The following is a 23763-nucleotide window of genomic DNA, read 5'->3' on the forward strand; positions in this document are numbered from 1 at the left end:
TCCAGGCCAGCTCTCTGCTATGGCCAGGGAGTGCAGTGGAGGATGGCCCAGGTGCTTGGGCCCTGCACCCCATGGGAGACCAGGAAAAGCACCTGGCTCCTGGCTCCTGCCATCGGATCAGCGCGGTGCGCCGGCTGCAGCGGCGGCCATTGGAGGGTGAACCAACGGCAAAGGAAGACCTTTCTCTCTGTCTCTCTCTCTCACTGTCCACTCTGCCTGTCAAAAAAAAAAAATAGTCTGATGACAAAGACTTGGGGTCCACACATTACTGCGCCCAGCAGTACAGAGTCAGCCCATCTAGCTTCGTGCACAAGACACACCAAAGAACAATGCCAACTGCTCTGCACAGAGATGCACAGCTCAGGGACCACTAAGCCTGCGCACATATCGGAGGAAGTAGAAAAGGGTAGGGCACTCGCAATACAGCAAAGGTAGAGGAACAATGTGTAACTCAGCAGGAAGCCTCGGCAGAGGAGCACAGGAACACACAGGGCTGGGGAACTCGGCCTGATGACGAGGGAAAGTGACTCCCACTGGCTGACCACGACACCTTCAGAGGAGAGAGAGGGGTCTCAGAGGAGAGACCGCTTTGGGGAGGGGAGGCAGTACACTTGGGTTGGACATGTTGAACATGCATGTCCCACCCACCGGACACCAGGGGGATAGCTGGGAAGTGCTGGGGCACAGGCCAGGGAAGGGCACCCGACCCTGGGGGTGGTCAGCAGTCTGCAGGGCTGTGAGGCAGAAAAATGCTGTGGGCTGGGGACACTCACCACAGGTGACTTATGGAGGACAGAGAGGAGGACAAGAAACACAGAGCGAGGAGCAACTGTCAGAGGGCTGGGCTGCACGGGACGCCTGCACAAGACCAGAAAGACTGAGGAAGAAGGGCCAAAGAGACAGCGGAAAATCTGGAGGCTGTGGTGTCACCAAGGCTGGAGGACACAGCTCGCCACACATGCAGGGTGGCAAATGAGCACTAAAGCTCCAAGCATCCCAAACAACTCGTCCCAGGTTTAGGCAGAAAAACGCCACTAGTGATGCCACAGACGTGTTCTGGTGAAGGGATAAGGGATAAACTCAGGATGCGGAGGGGTGCAGGACCATGGCACCGGTGGCATAAGGGACTCAACGTGCACAGCCAACTCTCCCAAGAGATCCAGCAGATGACAGGGGCTTCCTGAGAGCACATGGGACATCGTGGCATCAGGAAAGGTCAGGGTGCAGAGGTAGGAACCAAGCCATTGGAAGGCTGTCTGGAGGAGGAGGCAGACAGAGCACAGGAATGGCCCTGCCCACTGCAGTAGGAGCCTGGCAGGTGCCAATCACACTCCACCAACTTGCACCACATCCCAAGGAAAGGCAGTCGTTCCCCATACCTTGATGGATGAGGACAAATGAGATGGGTGAGAGGCTCTGGACCCTGGTGTATGGAACAGCAGTGTGGCAGCCCTCAATAGCAGCAATCAGAAAAGCCCTTACTGTTCACAGTGATCGTTCCAGTCGTCTGCAGGACCCCTACGAGCGTCACTGGGTACAGACCAGACTTGGCCAGAAGGGAGAGTGCTGCGGGGAGCGACTTGAATTCCACTCCGCTGGTCAGCAGCCCCTGCAGCAAGGCACAGAGCAACGTGAGCAGAACCAGCCTGCACCGCACACCTGGCAACCAAGAACAAGGCAGTGGAAGACTGTGGCTTCTTAGAACCCACAGAGAGGCCGGCGCCGTAGCTCACTAGGCTAATCCTCCGCCTAGCGGCGCCGGCACACCGGGTTCTAGTCCCGGTCAGGGCGCCGGATTCTGTCCCGGTTGCCCCTCTTCCAGGCCAGCTCTCTGCTGTGGCCAGGGAGTGCAGTGGAGGATGGCCCAGGTGCCTGGGCCCTGCACCCCATGGGAGACCAGGAAAAGCACCTGGCTCCTGGCTCCTACCATCGGATCGGCGCGGTGCGCTGGCCAAAGCGCGCCGGCCGCGGCGGCCATTGGAGGGTGAACCAACGGCAAAGGAAGACCTTTCTCTCTGTCTCTCTCTCTCACTGTCCACTCTGCCTGTCAAAAATAAAAAAAAAAAAAGAACCCACAGAGAACTGCGAGACCATGCACACGTGATGCACAGGGCAGTCAGATCAACAGCCGCTGTCCTTGATTTTGGTCCTCTCCACCATGTTTCTGATGTTTGGTTTGCTTTCTTCTTGTACCAAATGGGAATATGAACACAAAGGAAAAATTTTTATTTATCTTTTTTTGAAACACTTATTTTTTTATTTGAAAGCAAGAGGGAAACAGAGACAGAGAGATCTTCCATCTACTGTTTTACTCCACTAATGGCTGCAATGGCCGGGGCTGGGCCAGGCCAAAGCCAGGATCCAGAAGCTTCTTCCTGGTCTCCCACAATCTAAAAGATGTCAACAATCACCAGTCAACTATTGGAAAATAAAATGTTTAAAAAAATGAACAAGACATCAAAAATTCCAACTACCTTGGAGTAAATCTAACGAATAACGTGCAAGATTTCGTCACAGTTACAGGACCCTGCTGAGATAAATTAAAGAACTCAAGACACAGAGTCCTGCCCTGTTTGTGGGGGGTCTGCTTTCCGCAGCATGCAGTCAAGGAAGCCCTCAAACTCTCAGACCCAGGGCCAGCATTGGGGTGTAGCAGGTAAAGCCGCTGCCTACAACACCAGCATCCCATATTGCTGCTGGTTTACATCCTGGCTGCTCCACTTCCGATCCAGCTGCCTGCCAATGTGCCTGAGAAAACAGCAGAAGATGGCCCAAGTGTTTGGGCCTCTGCCACCCATGTGGGAGATCCAGACAGAACTCCTGTCTTCAAGCCTGGTTCAGCCCTGGCTTGGGCAGACACCTGGGGAGTGAACCAGCAAATGGATTCTGTGACTCAACTTTCAGATAAATAAATAAATAAATAAATAAATAAATAAATAAATAAATAAAATTTTAAAACAAACCTCTTTTATCTGTGGCAGGACAAGGCATGTGGGTGGGTGTGCTGGGAGGAAGGGCACAAACATGGAACGCAGGAAGGCAAGATGCCGGGCCTTGGTGTGAGTTCAGGATGTATGAAAACTGCATGCACAGATGTGTGCGTGGTGTAGACAGCTGGATGTGTGGAATGCGCATACACTGTCTCTAGCTCTGTGCACAGGAAACACCGGCAGCAAAGACACTCTGGGGGCAGTGAGCACGCCTGCCGCCCACATGTGAGGCAAAGGCGTGAAGTGATCTGCGTGTGTGCGTGTGGAGGGGGCGCAGTGGGCAGGGTGCACTCAGAGAAGCTGATCACATGCCTTTCATCTCTAACAGACACACTGGCCTCTCTGTCTTTTTAGAACAGCCAGGGCAGTGTGGCCACCGCTGCCTGCCTGAAATGTGGGTGGCGTGTGCACGTCTGAAGTGTTCCATGAGTCAGCTTTCGACACAGCACCATGGTATGCCAGCTATATCCAAGTGGTGCTTTTCTCTTGTCTAAGTCTCTACCCTTCCTGATTTATTAAAACACATAATTTATTACTTTTAAACCAGGTGAAAATGCTACTTTTAAAAATGAAAAATATTTATAAGAAACAGTAGCAATCATCTGACACTTTAACTACTTTGGGGTAAATTCCCCCCTTGGATTCCAAGAGCCAGACAGCCACAGCAGAGGCACGTCTGCACGACCATGTCCTGAGGCCAGTGCACCCTTGTGCAACAGTTGGGGGAACACCGGTCCTCAGTCAGTCTCAGGACTGCAGGCTTAACACAGGCTTGGGGAGCAGCCACACGCAGCAGAGCTGCCCAACAGTCCTGGCTCGCAGAAAACTGTGGCTCCACCCGGCAGTCTGGCCCAGTCAGCAGGGGCGTCTCTCCCAGGCAGGTGCCATGCATCCCCAACACAGCTCATTGTGTTCCCACCAGGGATGAGGCCTATGGGCCCTTGTATCCCCTGGGTGCCACGCACCCTGTACCTGGCACAGGGCATGGCCCTCAGTGAGACACCAGCAGGAAGAGCCTGGTTCTCACATGGAACATTGGTTATGATTCTGGTCGCAGTACAGAGAACCTTGGGAACGGATCCCATGGTAGTCTGAAGGCGGCACAAGTCCGCCAAGCAAGCATGGACCCAGGGCATGAATCTTCCACACCCTACATGGTGCCGTAACACAGCACCTCTCTCTACAGCTCCCCCTGCGCCTCGATCCCTGTGTCACCTCACAGCAGCACAACAATCTCCAGTAAGCTCCTGTGAACTCCAAAGTGCTGACTTCCAATCTCACAGCCAATGGGCAAAGCTCAGTGCGTGTACAAGCCCAGGGTTGCTCTGTGCCTCAGACGTCTACTCGGCAGCAAGCATGAGACAAGGTAATGACAAAATACGGACTTCACTCCCCTAACACTTACCATCTTGGGCAAAGCAGACATGTGTGCAAGAATTAGTGCCTCTAACACTAAGCAAAGACACTTTTTAGTGACACACTGGAGTTCTCGGTCACAGAGGCCCCTAGTGGTACATACCATGTTCTCCACTCGGAGCTCAAATGGCATGGGGTTGTACATCATCAGCTGGACTTCACACACGTCCGCTTGAATCCACTGGACATCTAGACACACACACACGCAAAAGAACCCTGGGGTTAGCAGGTAGTTTTGAACTTCTCATGGGGTTTCAGATCAGCCTGCTGATGATTTTCTTCCCACAAAGGTGGTGGCCACCATGCTCATTGTGAGGTGGGAAGTTCAGAGCTTGGTGTGCCCTGCTTTCTCTGAAACCACGCAAAGCAAGGTATCGCCACTGTCCTGACGCTACACACAGGGTGCCTCCTCCACCCTCTGCAGGCTGCGCTCCCGCTGGCACTCCAAGGCCACCTCACAAAGCTACAGCTGGACCTGGTGTGGCCCCTTAGGGCACACAGCACCCCAAGGGCCCACAGGCTCTCAAGGCAGGAAGAAGGCTGGGGTCATTGGCAAGAGGCCCAGAGTGTGGGTCACCTGTGCCCCCAAGACCATGACTTCTCCACCCAGCCCACGTCCTTGTCAGTTGTAAGTCAGCAGCTGCTGGGGAGACAGAACTCTGAAACAAACCCAAGACCCCAAGCAACCCCAAAACAACCCCGAGACGACCTGAGTGTGGACATGATGTCCAAGCCACATGACAGGACACAGGTGAATGGCTCCTGTAGACTTAATAGAGGTCCCCAACCAGCTGACTGAGTTCATCAAAAGGGAGATTGCTGTAGATGGGACAGATGTGATCAAGTGAGCCCATAAAGGGGGCCAGACCCCTCCTGGAGGGGTGGCCCCTAGGAACTCAAGCCAGCAGCACAGGGAACTAAGAGAGGGGCTGGGGCCAGCAGGGAACAGGGAACTGAGAGAGGGGCTGGGGCCAGCAGGGAACAGGGTCCTGAGGGAGGGGCTGGGGGCCAGCAGGGAACAGGGACCTGAGGGAGGGGCTGGGGGCCAGCAGGGGGTGAATAGGGACCTGAGGGAGGGGCTGGGGGCCAGCAGGGGTGAACAGGGACCTGAGGGAGGGGCTGGGGCCAGCAGGGTACAGGGGACCTGAGTGAGGGGCTGGGGCCAGCAGGGAACAGGGACCTGAGGGAGGCCACCTCTGGGAAATGGCTGAGGGCACCATGAGGGGTATGGACACAGACCTCCCCTGAACGAGCCTGAGATGTGGACACAGCCTGGGCATAGGACTGCACTAGACACCCCGATCTCACAGACAGTGAGGAAATCAATCTGTATTGCTCTAAACTGGGAAGTTGGTGATTTCTTGCAAAGCAATGAGACACCAGCAGAGTACCCATGACGGGTGTCCCAGATATGCCAGCAGGCAGCGCCTGGCTCTCACCCGGAACACCAGTTAGGAAACTGGAAGGCAGAGAAGGAAAGTCAGACCCCGCATGAGGCATGAAGCCCTTCCACACGGCTGCCCCACTGCTGTCTGTAATCACCTCGGGGGAACAGCAGTGACCCTGGGATCACAAGGCAGGCACTCGGGCTCTTAGTAGGTGAGCAAACCTGTCTGGGAACACCACTGCCAGCATCTCGTGCCGCAGGGACTCTGGCCCAGGCCTGGGAACTCCAGGCAGGGCCTAGCAGATAGGTGGTGGCAGAAGGGGAAGCAGAGGCTTTTCCAGCATTTGCTGACCGGAATTCCTCAGCTTTCACAGAGCCTTCAGCTTCTGCAAACACCTTGTGCCAGGCAGCCTGCACAGGATCCAGGACCAGCTCCACCACACCTGTGATGATGACCGGGAGCTGGCATCTTGGATCCATTCACAAGATGATGGCACAGAGTAACACAGTGCAGGACCAGCTGCCACCTGGTCGGAACCAGCTCTAGTTTTATTTTACAAAGAAGGAAAACTCTACCTGACAGGTGGGGCGGTCTGCCCATCTTAGGCCCTGATAAATCATTGCTGAGACTCAAAACACAAGGCTGTCAGCTCTGGAACCCATGCTCTTTCTCCCTCCACCAAGCTGCCCCTCGGTAGCTCTTGGGACTCAGGCTGCCCTCTCTCTGACATCAGTCTCTGATAAGCTGCAGGGGCTTCTCCACAAAGGAGCCAGGGCAGCTGTGCTCATCTCACCTGCCCCCTCCACCCTTAGCAGCCTCCCTTGGCCTGCAGGACACTGGTACCCTAGTCCACCCCCAACCGAAGATGAAGAACTCATTGTCCCTTAAACAGGTCCTTATGCCTGGTATCACAGATTCGTTCTCTCTCATAGTAAAAAAAATGATCATTGTGCTTTCCAGAGTGCCAAAAAGAGTAATTTGTACTTTGACGGCCTTCGTCCATTACAGGTAAGTCTAAAGTCAATCACTGAGTCTGTGAGAAGTGAATTTTGTCAGAAACAGACAATCCCCTGCCTGTGCCCCTGCCTCAACCGTCTCTCCCTGAAATAGCAAGGATGCAGGAGTCAGCAGCGGTGAAACCAGCTGTCTCAGGTTCAGTTCATCCCCTGCGCCTGTTATCATCTGTGCAGACACGTGCTTCCGTGGCCACGTCTGCCTCTGCCTGTGGGAGGAAGCGCTCCTGATTGCCTGCTGCATCCCAGTACCGAGCCCCAGGCACACGAGTGCCAGTGCAAACATCATCTGCAGGGACTTCAGGAACTCTCTCACCTGACCCTCAGTGCAATGCTCCCCATGAGCTCCCAGCGTGCCCACAGCATGGAGGGCACATGTGCAGCCCAGCTGGCCCTGTCGGCTGTCCAAGGTCACATGGTGGGGAGTGGGGGCTGCAGGGCTAGGCTGCAACCCCAGGCTGCCACGTCCTGTCCAGGCCACCCTGCCTGGCAGCGGTGACCTCAGACTGAATCTGGGGATACCACAAGGTCCTTTCACAAGAGGGAGGAATCTCTCCACCCCTCCAGGCCTTGCCTGGGACTTTGGTTGCCATCATCTCTTCTCAGAGCAGGGCCCAGACGAAGCCTGCACACAGGCACTCAGGCCAGGAATCAGTGCAGGGGGAGGGCAGGTGGTGTCAGCACTGGCCCTCAGGGTCTGCCTCAGCTCTAGCACCCAGTTAAAGATGGACTTACAGAGGCTAGAATCTCAGGCAAAAGGGACACGAGTCTTCACACTATAGGCAGAAAATTGTCAAAAAGATATCAGAAGTCATGGAACACAAAGTACATTCTACTATCCATGAGTATTCAACAAATAATATGCATCTCAGCTGAGTCTTTGGTTATATATATTTCAGAAAAAAGCCACACAGTTTGACATTATCCACTGAATATATGAGCAGGCACTTCTTACTATGATGAAAAACTGTATCACAGAGGAGAAGAGTGGAGGGCGTGTGGCGTGGCGGTTCAGACACCACTTGGGATGCCTGCATCCTGTATCAGAATGCCTGGTTTCAGTTCCTGCTCCACCTCCAATTCCAGCTTCCTGCTAACGTGCACCCCGAGGTGCAGGAGGTGCAGTTCCAGCTTTCTGCTAACGTGCACCCCGGGAGGCAGGAGGTGCAGTTCCAGCTTCCTGCTAACACACACCCTGGGAGGTAGGAGGTGACAGCTGGGGTACTCAGGTCCTTGCCACCTGGATCATTGAGTTCTGGGATCCCATCTTTGAACTGACCCAGCTCTGGCTGTTGTAAGCATTTGAAGAATGAACTTGTGGATGGAAGATCTCTCTCCACGTCTCCCTCCCCACCTCGCTTTCTGTCTCTCCCTTTCAAATAAAATGAAAAGTAAACAAACAAACTGTCAATCCCTGAGTGCCGAGTTCTAAGCTGAGGGAAGGAGACAGGGCCCTGCCGTGCCCTGGCAGGCTGGCTCAGGGCAGGCGATGTGCACCCCTGTCTCCACCCTCTCCATGAACAGGCACCTGCAGCACCAGAATCCCACCACGATGAGAACTCCCACCTGGTGTCGTCTTTGGGCCTCATTCACGAAAGAAAGCCTCATCAGTTGCTTAAGAACAAAGAACAGAAATGAGGCTGGATGCTGGGCACAAGCCACAAGGACAGAGACTCCAAGCCAAGCTCCAAGGCTTTGAGTTTAAGGCTCTGATGTCGCTGTCTTTGAATCCTTAATAATGTTGTAACCAGGGGCCCCCTATCCCCTGCTGTGCTGGGCCAGGTGGATCACACAGGTGGCCTCAAGAAGAGGAGCCTGGCCTCCAGCCCCTAAGCCCTCTATACAAGTCTGCTCTAGAGCCTCTCTGGCCCTGCCTCCCCAGTGCACAGTCTTTGCTCAGGTTCAAAGGGGAGGTACCCAGGAGCACCTCTGCCACCAACATCCCATCTCTCTGTTCGACTTCCTATGCACTTGTTCGGTCTGCATGAACTGGGTGGGTAGGGGCAGGCTGCACCCCTCTGGCTTAGCTCAGTGCAGCCCAGTGTCAATGTGCTTGTGACACTTGCACTAGCCAGGAGCTGGGCTCGCATGATTTACTGAACACTGACAGCAAAGGGCAAATGGTGTACAGGTGGCTGCCACACCACCATGAAGCCAGGATGCTGTACCTGAGCCCTCAGGAGCCAGGCGTCATCTGCAGCTAACTGGGGCCCACACCAGGTGTGCGTGCACATTAGAGCAAACCAGAGAACACCTGTCGGGGTGGGACACTTGGTCTGGGGATGTGTGAGCCCAGCTCTTGGCTTTGCCACTAACCAGCTAAGTAACCTGTAGGAAACTATCTCTCTGAGTCTGTGTTTTTCTGTCTGTAAAAGGATATAAAAATCAACTCCTCCAAAATTAATGTGACAACTAAAGGCACAAAAGTATGAGCCAGCCTCTTCTCAAGCAGCATCTGAATGAAGAAGTGATCTCCAGGGACAGAAAGCACAGGTCTGTCTAGGACTCCCACCTTGGTCTCGCCCTGTAGCTGAGCAAACAACTTTTCTTCCAAAGACGCACTGTTTTCAGGGAGTTCTGACAACCTGCAACTTGTTGGTGATGTTTACGGTGAGGCCCTACTAGGAGCTACGGCCTGCCGGTGCTGGAACTACAGGAGAAACACGACAATGACGAGCTCTACACAGTGCTCCAGTGTCCCTTCTGCTGGGGACAATGCGGCACTGTGGACAGCACAGACTGAGCAACGAGGCCAGTTCCCCTGGCAGTGAGGTCCTGGACAAGCCCTGTCCACTCCATTCACTCTTTCATTGTGCTGTGGGCATTGGGGACGGGGCAGGGAGCAGCACAGAGCTCCCAGCCTCTTGCTACATTGCGGGAGGGAAGCCATAAAGAGGCAAATGTCTAATTGAGTTAAGGAAAGGCACTACCGAGGGGCAAGCTAGGGATGCTGAGGGCAGGGTGGCCTCCAAAGTGCTGGGAGCAGCAGATTCCCCCTCTGAGAAGGCGATATTTGAACAGAGACCCAAGCAGCGTGACTGTGAGTGAGGCAGCGACAGCAGCGGGATGAGGTCCACGCAGAGACCAAACCATGGGACCGGGACAAGTCATGGTGTTCAAGGACCAGAAAGGAGTCATGTGGCTGGATCTGAGAAGCAGAGGTGAGAAAGGCGGGGGGTCAGGACAGGCAGGCAGCAGGGGTGGTATGCGAGGCAGGGCCCCTAAGGAATGAAGGTGCCTTTTCCCTAAAAGGAGGCATGGAATCAAAAACAGAAATAAAGAGGAAGCACAGAAAGCTCTGAGGATCAAAAACCGAGAGCGAGAGAGCTGCTGGCAACCTTAGGCCTCCATACCAGGAGGGGACCTAGGGCAGTCAGCCTCTGGGCAGGGCCCAGCCTTCCCTAAGCTCAGGCTCCTTGTCTAGGAAATGCAGGCCCCTGTCCCTGTAGATCTATCATGGGGATGCACAGGCCAGCCAGCATGACGGGCAATCCCCGCCCCACATGCAAGGAGACCCTGGGGTCTGTCTCTAGGGCAGTGAGGGAGAGAGCTCGAGCCATGGCCAGGCCTTGCAAATGACACCAGGACACAGGACAGGGCATGCCTGGGGCACACTGTGCCCTGGGTCGGTGGCAGGGAGACATGAACGGCCGCAGGCTGGGAAGGGGCAGGGAGCTTGGAGCTGGAAGAGCAGAGGCGAGGTCTTCAAGAGAACCAGGGTTCTGCTGCCCCTCTCCCTGCATTCACGGGGAAACGGCACAAGGGACACGGCCCAACCCCAGAGCAGAGCTTTCTCTGCTGGGTGGGAAGTCAGCACGGACCGTGTGAGATCACGCTGGTCTCCACTGCCACTCTGACGTCATCTGTGTTAAGTCTCGATAAACACAGCTCTTTCCAGTTCCTGGGACTTTCCTGAAAATGCCTTCAATGAAATAGATCTTTAAAACAGCTCCACGGGCAGCTGCCTGCCAAAGGCAGCAAACCAGACAAGCTTCCGTGGGAGGAAAGGCACACACGCGGCCAGCCTGGAGCTTTGTGCTGACATCCAGAGGTGCCAGGGGCAGCAGGAGGCAGGGTGGGGGGACAGAGCTGGGGCCATGGGGCCTACCTGTGTTCTTGTTGCGCTCTTCCCCGTGGTTGTGTGCGATGACCGGCGAGTAGATGAAGGGGCTCTTGGCCGACATGTTCTGACCCAGCAATCTCTTCATTTTCTGTGGCAGGAGGTTGGCGGGGAGGTTCAACAGCTTCACACGCCTGTGACAAATGGCACAGACATCAGCGGCCACGCTGGCCTGGCCTCAGGGAAACAGGACGTGTGGGAGCAACAGTGGATAGGTCAGAGGAGATGAACCAAAGGAAGGGAAAGCACTCAAAATCAGCAGCAGGGTAAGGCAGCCGAATGCCACACACAGTGAGCCCAGGAAATCCCAGGAACACCCCCTGCCCCGGGATGGGGGCACAGCCGCTTTCCCCTGGCCCCACAGACAAGGCCCAGGGTGAGTCCCCACTGCTACTGCAACCAGCAGGCTGGGCTGCCCTGGGCTCCAGGAGGTCAGAGGCCAACAGCACCTCTACTTTCCCGTCAGCACCACTCGACCCTTACCCTGCCTCCCCGGGGTGGGTCGGCTCACAGACACTCAGAACCAACCCCACACTTCATCTGTGTGTTCTCACTGATGCATCACATCCACTGTCAGCTTGGGTGCCGTTAGTATGATCTCCACATAACCAGTTTTCAAACAAGAGATTAAGTGCACAACCCAAAATCCCATGGCTGGACATGGATGACAGCAAGAGATGCTGGGTCTGAAACCATGGCTTGGGGGGGCGGTTTCTCCTGGGAGATTGTCTTGGCAAGGTGGTAGATCAGCTCAGGAATATTGCTGGGTCTGGTACCCAGATGACAAGGAACCCTCTTTGGATGGGGGAGAACAGCTATGACATCAACACTGCCGGCATCACACCTGCATGACTCTCCACCCCTACCTCCCAGATATAAGGCCACGGGAGCAGTTCTGCCCACTGGGTAAGGGGTGGGAGCCATGCAGGTCCCTCCCAGAGGAAGCCCGGGCCTCCTGCTTTCTCCTTCCGCAACTGTAAGGCCAGACACAGGGAAGGTGAAGCAGCCAGGATCATGGACCAACCCCAGAGAGCTCAGGGGCCTGGAAAAGGGCCCGGCTGGCATCAGACTTAATCGCAGCAAAGCACTAAGACTGCAATGAGACTTCAAGGGAAATTTCTGCTACCGTGTAGCCCAACCTCTACTGGAGAATGAGGACTGCTGTACCAAACCCACAAAGCTACAACCTTGCCGGGCTCCAGATGGCTTGTACAGTCCACTCCCCTACCCGCTACATACACTCACATACAGCATCCCCACTGCACCCAGCAAAAACACCCGACAACTTTCCATCCCCATCTTTGGAGAGTCTGGGTCACAGCTGTGATTTTCAGCCAGTGTCCCTGGCATTCACAGGCAGGAGCTGCAGCTTACAAACCAGCATCCTGTAAACCATGGGTTACATCCAACATGCCCTGTCCACCTCCCTTCTCCTGTGGGCACCCTGTGTGGCGTTTATCAGGGAGGGTTAGAACCACGCATCTTTTGTCTGCTTCAATTCCGCTGGAAGCTTGCAGAGGACAGCTGTGCCAGAGCCCTCTCTGTGTCCCCGCCGGGCGCCCAGTCCTGGACTTTGACTTTGAATAGAATCTCAAGCTTCCACATCTTTCAGAAGCTAAGGTGAAGGCTAAGCAGCTCGTTACTGACTACTGCAAATCCCAGCCCTGTGAACGTTCCGGAAATACCAGCTGCACCACCCGTGGACTCAGATGGGCCCCTCTGAAGGCTGGGCTGAGCCTCAGGCCCACGCCTGGCCACCTAGGGGAACTGCCTGTGGCCAGTGCTCACCATCTGCCTGGGAGACATTCTCAGGTAGGAGAAAGATCATGACCACAGGGCAAGGAGTTGCCAGCGTCCAATCCCAGAGGCCACTGGCACTGCGTGGCCCTCGGCTCTTTCACTGGACAGGTTGGAAAAGTGAGAAGTCCCTGAAAAATAGTAAGATCCCCATGTACCTCAACAGTCACTCCAAGACTAAAGCTGGGTAACACATGTCAGGTACCTGTATTAGCACCTGACACGTAGTAGGTCAACAGAATCCCCTCCTCTGCCCCTTCTTAAAACAACATTTACTTATGCTCACACAGAGCAGAGTCCCTGGTGTAAAAATCACAGTACTGGACTGGAGTGAAGACACAGGTTTCGGATCCCTGCTGCTGACCCCTGGGCTAGGGAGCCTGGAGGGAATTCCTGGATCCTGGCTTTGGCCCAGCCCAGCCCTGGTGGGAGGAGGCAGATGAGTTAATAACAGCCAATAGACGGCCAGCACCATGGCTCAATAGGCTATTCCTTTGCCTTGTGGCACCGGTACACCGGGTTCTAGTCCCGGTTGGGGTGCCGGATTCTGTCCCGGTTGCCCCTCCTCCAGGCCAGCTCTCTACTGTGGCCAGGGAGTGCAGTGGAGGATGGCCCAAATGCTTGGGTCTTGCACCCCATGGGAGACCAGGAGAAGCACCTGGCTCCTGCCTTTGGATCAGCACAGTGCGCCGACCGCGGCAGCCATTGGAGGGCGAACCAATGGCAAAAAGGAAGACCTTTCTCTCTGTCTCTCTCTCACTGTCCACTCTGCCTGTCAAAACAAACAAACAAACAAACAAAAAACAAAAAACAAAAACCAGCCAATAGAAGGGGAAATCTCTTTAAGATGGCACAAAACGCTTCCGTCCCCCCAAAAGCTGCCTTTAGCAAGACAAAAGTGCCAATCCCACTCCTTTTCCATGAGAATAGCAAGGAAGTAGTGATTCCACCCTCTGAGTTTTCAGTTTACAGTGAAAACAGAAAGAAGGCCCTTTTTGTTTTATCATAAGCAGGCAAGACAGGACAAACAAGATTACAAACCCAGCCTTTTGATGCGTTTTGTCTCAGCCTCCTGACTGTTAGCTATTATTCTGTTTTTTTACCCCCAAAGTCGTACTTAAGAGACTGGACAGACAGTTTCTGGGGGCTGTCTCTCTTGGATAACCCTCCTGGCTGCAGTGGCAGCAGGTTTCTGACTTAAATAAAATAAAGCTCGCTTTGCTCACTGCTGTGTCCATGTGGAAATGCTTCTTTCACGGGAGACAAAGAACTGAGGATGCCTTTCTTCACTGCTGTTTTACCCGTAATACTGGCTGTGGCAGCCATTTTGGAGAGTGACCCTGCAGATGGAAGATCTCTCTCTCTCTCTCTCTCTCTCATTCTTATTCTCGCTCTCACTCTCACTCTTATTTTCTGTCTCCCTGCCTTTCACATAAAATGAAAATAAATTAAAAAAAATTTTTTTAAATATGTAAAAGCATTCCAAGGGCTCTTGATGCAACAGTCATGTTTGTTCTTGAGTGTTGATTATGTGTGAGGTCAGAGAACGAAAAACTCATTTACCTGTACACATGTATGTACTTCTTGGTATGTATACTGTTTTTCAACAAAAATTTTTTCTTATAAAAGTGAAACTGTACATATTATATTGTGTCTTTTTTATTTATTTATTTTTACTTGACAGGTAGAGTCATAGAGAGTGAGAAAGAGACAGAGAGAAAGGTCTTTGTTCTGTTGGTTCATTCCCCTAATGGCCGCGATGGCTGGCGCTAAGCCGATCTGAAGCCAGAAGCTGCGTGCTTCCTCCCATTCTCCCATGCGGGTGCAGGTACCCAAGCACTTGGGCCATCATCCACTGCCCTCCCGGGCCAAAGCAGAGAGCTGGACTGGAAGAGGAGAAAATGGGACTAGTATCCAGCGCCCCAACCGGGACTAGAACCTGGGGTGCTGGTGCCACAAGTGGAAGATTAGCCAAGTGAGCCACAGCGCCAGCCTTCAACAAAGTTGTTTAAAAGAGGGGGGGGCAGCGCTGCAGCTCAATAGGCTAATCCTCCTCCTGTGGCGCCAGCACACCAGGTTCTAGTCCCAGTTGGGGTGCCGGATTCTGTCCCGGTTGCTCCTCTTGCTGTCCAGCTCTCTGCTATGACCCAGGGGTGCAGTGGAGTATGGCCCAAGTCCTTGGGCCCTGCACCTGCATGGGAGACCAGCAGAAGCACCTGGCTCCTGGCTTCGGATTAGTGTGGTGCGCCAGCCTCAGTGGTCATTGGGGGGTGATCCAACAGAAGGAAGACCTTTCTCTCTGTCTCTCTCTCTCACTGTCCACTCTACCTGTCAAAAAATAAAAAATAAAAATAAAAAATAAAAAAATAAAAAGGGGGGAGGGCTCTGAGGGCAAGATCAGCCAGAAAAGTACGCATGCTGAGTTGTCATAGCGTAAGTTTTTGCATCTATGTCATTTTATAAAATACACCCCCCACCACTACCACAGAAAACTGTCCAAGGTTCCTGCTCTAAAGGCAACATAATTTGTTTGGCACAGATCACCACAAAACTCAATCACTCAGCCTGTGACACTGCCTATGGCGGAGTAGGAACCCTGGGGTAAGCAGTCCCAGAGAAGGAATGTTCTTCCAGATTCTATCTGGAAAGCCTGGCTCTGCTCAGCACACAGTGGCTAACTGGAATCAAGCAAAGCAATCGTGGGATGCTAGTTAGCAAACTGACAGAAAATCAAGTGGATAGGAGGGAAAAGACAGAACAAAGAGCACTCTTTTCTCTTCTCCCCTCTTACTTCTTCAGCCTGCCTTGGGGGAAGCGTGGAAGACAGCACCAGAGAGCAGGTAACAGAAGGGCGATAGCCGTGAGAGGCCAAACTTGTCCTGCAGGTGAAGCAGCAGGGATATTGAGAGTCACACACAGAGGGGAAGAAAGGGGGGAAATGAGGGAGGGAGGGAGAGAGAGAGAGAGACAGAGAGAGAAAGAGAGATAGAGAGGGAGACAGAGAAAGTCTTCCACCTGCTGGAGCACTGTTCAACTGGCAGCAGTGAGCTGAGCTGAGAGTATTGGAAGCCAGGAGCCAGGAGCCATGCCAGGAACTCCTCATGGGTGCAGAGGCACAAGGACTTGGGGCGTCTTCTGCTGCCTTCGCAGAACACAGCAGAGAGCTGCATTGGAAGTGAAGCAGCCGTACTCGAAACCACACCCATATGGGATGCCTGCACTGTGGAGGTGGCTTTACCCCGCTACCTCACAGTTCCACCGTCCCGGAAGCTGTACGCCGTGGGATCCAGGAAGGAGGCAGGAGGCAAGAGGCAGAAGGCAGGAGCTCCATTGAGGACTCCCACGAGGCAGGGAGGTGGGGTCCAGAGAACCTGGGCCATCAGCGTCCGCGTCCCTGGTCACAGCCTGGAGAGGAAGGACTGGAAGTGGCCTTGGGGCTTGGGACGATGGATGCAGAAGTGTGCTGGTGCGTCCTGGGTTGCCACGGTGATGGCCCGTGGGGAGTGCGCCTGCGCCTGGCACTGTGACCCGGAAGTGCACCTGCACGCCTGGCACCTGCTGCCAGGCAGTTCTCCACTGGCAGTCAGCGCCGCATCCACTCCTGCCAGAGAGCCAGCGCAAGCCGTGAGGAGAGGAGCCGTCCTCGATGCGGCTGGCCGAGCCTGAAGGAGAGTCAGCGTCCGCAGGGTCAGGCCGGATCAGGAGAGGCTGCGTTTCCGAGGCTGCCGCGCTGTTTCCCAGGCGCATTTCTCCTCTTCAGTCCCTTCCGGAAGCAACGGCCTTTGCGGACCTCTGACCCACCAGCAGACCAGACCCCCTTGGAGGTGAGTGACGCACGGCTGTTGTGGTTTCCCGCTGGGCGTCTTGGCTGGCCGCGTGCCTGTTGCTCTTGGGTCCCGAAGGCGTGGGTGGGGTCGCAGTCGGTCTGGAAGGGTCCCCAGGGTGCGCGCAGCTGGGCGAGAGCAGAGGTGGCTCGGTCTCCTCCCGGAACGGCCCCGCGTTCCCGTCTGTTTGCTTTTTGAGGGCCCAGCCGCCCTGCTCTAGACGTCAGAGACTGTTGATGGGAGGAAGGAGAGCGAAAGTGCGTGTCTGTTTCCTGGTCTAGGAGGCCAGTTTCGGGTTCCTCGCGTTGTTTGTGACGTTCGCGCTCTGTGGGCTTTTTCATGAAAGAGCCTCGTCAGGCCGAGGTGTACGTTCCGTTCCTGATGTGATGATTTGTGTTTTCGTATCGCAAACGTCATGGAAGTTTTTTGTGAACTAGGTTTTCTGTGTCTATCGGGATAGTTTGTGGGCTTTCCCCATGTGTATTCTGTTTTGGGAATGATTGATTTTGTAGGGTAGCCACCGTTGCCTTTCCGGAGTAACTGTCAGTTGCGCACAGTGTGCTAAGCTTTGGGTGTGCTTTGGGATGGCGTCTGGTACTATTTTGTTGAGGCATGTGACACATTCATGACGGATATGTGTGTGCCATTTTCCTTATGATGTGCTTGTGTTGGATGTTGGGATCAGGCTGGTCTGATGGAATGAAATGGACGGCTTTTCCTCTTCATCTCCTGGTTTGAGAATCACACATTTTAATGATCTTTTCCCTGGGCGTTGTCACTGGTGGAGCCATCTGGTCCTGTGAACTCCACTCCGGCTCTGTTCAGGCCCTCAGATAGGTAGGGGGAGGCCATTGCCAGGCAGGCGCTGACTCCTGGTTCCACGACGTCCCAGCTGCTTGGCTTTGGGCAAATTGATGGAACTCTCTGTGCTGTATTCGGCTCTTTTATGACTTGGGGTGGAGCGTCTCTGTTGGGAAGCTGCTCACTAGGCAGTTACTCCAATTCCGGCACCGCTTCCTGGGGCTGTTCCTGCTGGATGGTCCCTCCAGATGGTCCCTGCCTTGCCAAGTGAGTGCAGTAGTGGTGTAGAGAGGCAGAGCTCACCTAATTAGTGTGGGCGGGCTAGTTTTTCCTTAGCCTGGCCAAACTCTTTATAGGCATCTGATTGCCTGCCAATGGGCATGGCTGCCACAGAGTTAATCTGTTGCCCCAGGGAAGTTTCGAGCTGGCTGAGACGAACCTGGGACTTGGGGACAAACAGTCCCTGTGATTTGCTGCCACTGTCACCAGGAAACATTAGTGCCCTGCTGTAGCGTGGGGCACCATGAGGGCATCTGCATTGGCTCAGCACCCACCTCTCTCTGTCAGGTGGGCCACAGGTCTTAGTGTGGTTGGTCTTGCAAGTGGATGTGCAGGCTGGACCCACAGGCTTCTCCTTGTATGAAACCAGGTTAGGGGGACAGGGGCCTAGACTTAGAGAGCTGTTAGTGCAGGTTTATACAAGTGTGTGTGTGTGTGTGTGTGTGTGTGTGTGTGAAGGCTCAAGGGGACTTCCTAAAGCTCATGGAAGAACAGAACTAAAAGTAATTTATTTTGGTGCCAGACACTTTTGAAATCCATGCATGCTTTATTCATAATGTACGTTTCTCATGAACAGTTTGAAGATTCCTCATATGCAAGCATTTCAATTTTTTTGGCATCAAAATAAACTTAGCCTTTAATTCTATTTTCTGTGAACTTCTTGAAGTATCCTTGTGTGTATTTCTTTATAAAAGCATGATAAAAGCTCATAGCAGAAAATTCAAAAATTACAAAACCTTTTGAAATTACCCATGATCTCCTGACTCACAGCAAACTAATATTAGTGTACAGATATATTTTCATTTTTTTCTACTTGAGTACTTTAATGTGTTTGAAATTACATTGTACATTCAGTGTGGCATCCTGGTTTTTATTTTTTTCCATCGTGGAACTTGTTTCCAACTGTTCTAATTATAAACTGAACACCGTGACTTGGTCCACGCTGTTGTCACTATTGTCTGCTTCCCCGTGCCAGGTCCTGTTCATGGCTGGAGGGGCAGACTCTGGTGGCAGCTAGTGCTAGAGTGTGCCTGCTGACTGCTGGGCTGGGGTCCCATACTCTGCAGGGCTAGCTCATCCTCATGTGGTCCTGGGGAGGGACTGCTGCCTTAGGACAAGGAGAGAGGGGTTTTTGAGGCACGGGAGGAATCACTAACACTGGCCAAGTGCTGTTCTAGTCCGGGTTGTGTTTGAAGCACTTGGCTTCCATTACCTCGTTGACCTGGCATGACAGCCCATCTTACAGATTGCTAAACTGACAGACACAGAAGTTTGGTGGCTCACCTAGGACATGTAGGCAGGGCTGGTAGATGAGCCCAGATGCCCTGTCCTAAAGCATGTACTCCTAACCCTCACAGTGCCTGCCTCTCCAGGCAGGTGCTGGGTCTCAGTGGTGGGAGCTGTTGCCTTCCATTGACTGATTGATTGGTAGGAGAATGAGTCCCTTGGATATAGTATCCTACTTGTCAGTGCGTGGAAGGGTTGGGTGTATGTTTGTTGGGGGGGGACAAAGCCCACAGGAACACAGCCCATGAGTGGGGCTGTGGAGGACAGGTGGGACCCCACTATAGAGACATTCAGCCTGGCCCTCTCCACAGAGGCAGCAGGCTGTGCTGGTGGAGGAGAGCTGGCAGCATGTGGGGCTGGAGTGCCCTCCTGAGGCGTCTCAGTGTGTGTGCTCCTCCCGCTGCAGGTGCACTTGCTCAGGGCCTACCCTTGCTTCCTGCCCACCCATAGCTGTGTGAATGGGCAGCTGACACAGTGGCTGCTGTTTACAGACTGGGCTCTTAGAAACAGCTTGGAGAGGATGTTGGGAGGTGAGGTTTTGCAAGGCCTTGGTGACTTGTCTGACATGGGCTGTGCTTAGGAAGGGGGTGGCTGCTGGTGTGGCTCATGCACAGGCCATGGAGGCAGTCAGCTTGCATTTCCTGTGTTCTTGGGGCCTTGGAACTGGCCCCAGTAAGCAGGCCCATTTGGCTCTCTGTCACCTGGCATGTCTTACCCTTTCCATTCCTGAATGGATTGACTGGGCTAATAAGCAAATAGTGGAGTTCATTAAAATCCACGTAATAGGTCTGTAGACTTCCTGGGTCGCTGGAGGGTCTCGGTCCCATCCGTGGTGCAGGAGGAATGGCATAACTTCTGACTGGAGTTGGTACAGCACCGAGAGCAAGTGTCCTGGGGTAGTTTGGACCTCAGGGCTGCGGTGCAGACTGGAGAGTAGGAACACACACAAGGCTTCAGCGATCTTTGTGGGCTAGGGCGGTTCTTTGCCCACCAAAGATAGCTAATGTGAACGTCTTAAGTCCCCACGTGCTACAGCTACACAGGAGGCAGACCACAAAGCCAGTGTGTGAAGGCGGTATTGAGCGTGACATCTGTTAAGCTGTGCCACATACCAAGATCATGCTGGACACAGCACAAGTCCAGAATCCTCCTCCTCCTAACCATCCCTGGATTCTCCTCCTCCCTTCAAGTCTCTCTGGGAAGGTTTCCTGGTGCTGCATACCTGGACGCTGGTCTCTGCAGTGCACTGCCTGGGAGCCATGACCGACCCACCCTTCATGTGTTCGGTGTGTGTGTGTCGTTCTGCTGGCTGGCGGAACACTGGACCTCACTGCTCAGGGCTGTGCAGCATCTGTGCTTGCCCCTGTGAGCAGGAGGGCAGTGGGGCTGGGAGCTTCTCAGTGGAGCAGAGTTGGAAGGGGACCTTGTGGCGCAGCCATTGGAGGTTGTCAGTTTTCCCAGGTGTGCTGGCTGCAGAGAATACTGGGCCTTGGTTGGCTGTCTCACAGCTCACTCCCAGTTGTTAATGAAGGAGGGATGGCTGCTTACCAGGCCACACTGGGTGTCCCCTGTGTCTCTTCCTGTCCTTCCAGAGGGTGCCTTGCTCTCAGTGATGATGACCCCCGGCCCCATTCTCTGCAGAGGTCACCATGCGCAGCCTCTGCACCAGCCCCCGATGCAGTGGCCATCCCCCTATGGTGTCTGTGGACATATCTCGGTTCTGAGGATTTACCATTCTACACGGTGCACCAGGCCCAAGGCCGCTTCCTCGCCGGCCCTGCCTGAGGCTCTGCTCTTAGCTGTGTGTTTCTGATTCTGGATTTCTTTCTCTGAAGCGGTGTCCCTGCTTAACGTGGGTCTGATTCCTTCACAGCAGCACAATACAGAAAATGTTCATGGTGGGGTAACTTAGCTTCACTTGCCAGAGCCACAGGCCTTCATTTTGTCTGCAGGTCCCACGGCTCCCCAGGAGGGATGGTGGCCAAGCGGGGGTACCGTGCCTGAGCATGACGCATTCTGCCTCCTCTTTGTGCCTCACGGCCTCTTCTGATTCAGTACTTTTCCTGGCTTTTTGCTCTCTGACATATTGAATGCTTGTCATCTTTGTTTTGAGCGTGTGCCAGAATTTCCCAGCCGGGTTGGTGTCAGTCTCATTGTGCCTCTGCTCTGCTATCATCATCAACATCACTATTGTTGTTATCATTGCAGAGAAACTGTATGGTGACTTCCTGAGCTGGAAGCTGGAAGAACCGTCACCCAGTTTCCCCTGCAGCCTGGGCAGGCAGCCACCTTCAATGTCACCATGAACGCGAGCCTGGACTTCTCCTGCCAGGAGGGTCTCCTGTAGGACCTGAGTGACGGTAAGTGGGTTCCTCATTCCTGAGAGTTCACCTGCTCCCAGGTCCGCATTGTAGTCAGCTCTCCGGGGCACCTGCCACCAGCCATGTGACTCGCCCATCCAAGACCTCACCCCGGCACTTTGTTAGCAGCGTGGCTTACTGCAGGCACATTATAGAGACAATTTCTCAATTCCCTCTCTTGACTGGCTTGTCCAGATTAGCTAGGTGGTCATCCTAAGGGAGTGGAATGCTGTGATTTTTTCCCCCCAAGTATACCTGCTGTGTCAGTGGGATACACAGTGCTGATGATGGAGTTCTCCCATCTGGTGATGCCAGTAAGGAGATGGAGCTGGGGGCAATGGGAATTGTATCTGCTGCCGCACCAGGCCTAGCCATGTGGGGACATGAGTTCACGGGTTTGGTGTGTCAGGTGGTCACATGCTCTTCTAGAGGTCTTGGGGGTGTTTTAGTCAGCTCAGGCTGCTGTAACAAACCCCACACCTGGCCTAGTCCGACCACAGGCATTGATTTACTGATGGTTCTCAGCATTGCAAGTCCAACCCAGGTGCTAGCATGGTTGAGTTCCTGGTGAGGGCGGCCATCTTCTTGCTGTGTTCTCATGGGTTGTAGAAAGATCAGCTCTCTGGTATTTCTTCCCCTTCCCTTTATTGTTTTTTAAGATTTATTTATTTACTTGAAGGGCAGTTACGCATGTCTGGTGAGGGAGACAGACACGGGGACATGTGTGCACACACACACACACACACACACACACTCCCCAAATAGCCACAATGGCTGGGACTGTGCCTGGCAGAAGTCAGGAACCTGGAACACCATCTAGGTTTCCAGTGTGTGTCAGGGGCACAAGCTTGGGCCATCTCCTGCTCCTTTTCCAGGCACATTAGCAGAGAACTGGATCAGAAGTGGAGTAGCCAAGACTTGAACTGGTGTTCACATGGGGTGCTGGAGCACAGGCGGTGACTTAACCCCTGTGCTGTAACACGAGCTCCAGTAAGAACATTCAATCCTGTCTTTTAAGGACTTTGGGGTCCTCGTATACAGTGTGTGACTTTCGTCTCCATGAACATGCTGTAAATGACAGATCCTCCTGTGGGTGTTTTGGGTCTGGGTATTCCTGGGTGCGCCGCAGCTGCCATTCCTTGTCCATTCACCTACCAAGGGGCATTCATGCATTTCCATTGTCTTGGCTGTGGTGAGCAGTGCTGCAGTGGACATGTGAGCGAAGACATGGCTCTGCCATATACATATATGTGTTCATGTATATACCATATGCACACATTATATTCACAAGCACATATGACATGCTTGTGCACAAACATATCACACATATACATGTCACATGCATATTTCACACGCATGTACATGCACACATTCCATGCATGTACATATACACCTTACATGTACATGTCGTAAATCCGGACGTGGGTTGGTGGGGTCGTGGGACAGTTTGATTTCTTTTTAGCTTTTAGGGACGCTCCGTGCTTATTTCAACATGCTGTACTGACTGACGTTCCCTTGAGAAGTGTGCTAGACCCCTATTTCTGCACCTATGTCCTAGGTCTTTTGGTAATAGCCAGTCTGGTGGAGTGACATGCCATCTTATATGGTTTTATTTTTGTTTATCTATTTTGAAGATTTGAATGTTTATTTGAAAGTTCGAGTTGGAAGAGAGAAGGGGGGACAGAGAGAGGGCTCTTTCATCTGCTGGTTTGCTCCCCAGATGGCCGCAATGGCCAGAGCTGTGCCAGGCCAAAGCCAGGAGCCAGGAGCTCCTGGATGCAGGGGCCCATACACGTGGGCCGTCCTCCACTGCTTTTCATTTCAGGTCATTAGCAGAGAGCTGGATTGGAAGTGAAGTGAGTGGGACAAAAACCAGTGCCCGTGTGGATGTCAGCGTCTCAGGTGGCAGCTTACCCACCGTGTCACAACACTGGCCTCTCTGTTGTGATTTTAATTTGCATTTCTCTGATAATTGGCGATGGTTACTTGTATGTCTTCTTTCGAGAAATGTCCATTCAGGCGCTGTTTGTTTTCTTGTTACTGATTCATTTGAGTTCTTTGTATTAAGATACTAGCCCCTCAGCTGATAAATGATTTCTAGTATGCTCTCTCAGTGTGTGGGTCAGTTCTCTACTGAGAGAACTGTAGCTTGTTTCCTTTGCTTGGAGAAGGATTTTCTTGTATGCAATCTCATATGTTTATGTTTGTTTTTGTCGCCCATACTTTTGGGGTCACATCCAAGAAATTACTGCTCAGACCAATGCCATGGACCTTTCTCTTTGCTTTTCTCTAGTCAATTCAGAGTTTTGGGTCTTATGATTAAGAAATTATTTATTTATTTACTTCTTGGGATGTGTGTATGTATGTGTGAATGTGTACCTATATAGATATCAAGCCTCTAGCACAGATCACTATCACAGGCATTTAATTTTAATTTATTTTCATCTTATTTGAAAGGCAAAGGAGGTTGAGAGAGAAAGAGAGAGAG

General features: G+C 53.2%; 1 protein-coding gene and 1 long non-coding RNA gene across 27 annotated transcripts in view; one reads left to right on the plus strand and one right to left on the minus strand.

Moving 5' to 3' along the window:
* The window catches only part of LOC103346408 (trafficking protein particle complex subunit 9), a 142825-nt gene extending 126354 nt beyond the window's left edge, over positions 1-16471 (minus strand). For 19 of the 25 annotated variants that reach the window (XM_070064965.1, XM_070064964.1, XM_070064956.1 and 16 more), the window contains exons 1-4: positions 15740-16317; positions 10916-11061; positions 4510-4595; positions 1483-1609 (exon numbers count right to left, since the gene is read on the minus strand). In XM_070064965.1, the coding sequence (XP_069921066.1) occupies positions 1483-1609; positions 4510-4595; positions 10916-11061; positions 15740-15930 (550 nt within the window). In that variant the 5' untranslated portion in view covers positions 15931-16317. Of the gene's footprint in view, positions 1-1482; positions 1610-4509; positions 4596-10915; positions 11062-12715; positions 12856-15739 lie in introns of all 25 variants that reach the window. The other 6 variants (XM_070064978.1, XM_070064979.1, XM_070064974.1 and 3 more) reach the window with 6 other exon arrangements.
* The window catches only part of LOC127488597 (uncharacterized), a 115970-nt gene continuing 108617 nt past the window's right edge, over positions 16411-23763 (plus strand). For both annotated transcript variants that reach the window (XR_011384786.1, XR_011384787.1), the window contains exons 1-2: positions 16411-16548; positions 21124-21275. This is a non-coding gene — a long non-coding RNA (uncharacterized lncRNA). The remainder of the gene's footprint in view (positions 16549-21123; positions 21276-23763) is intronic.

Source organism: Oryctolagus cuniculus, chromosome 19, assembly GCF_964237555.1.
Source record: "Oryctolagus cuniculus chromosome 19, mOryCun1.1, whole genome shotgun sequence".
NCBI lineage: Eukaryota > Metazoa > Chordata > Mammalia > Lagomorpha > Leporidae > Oryctolagus > Oryctolagus cuniculus.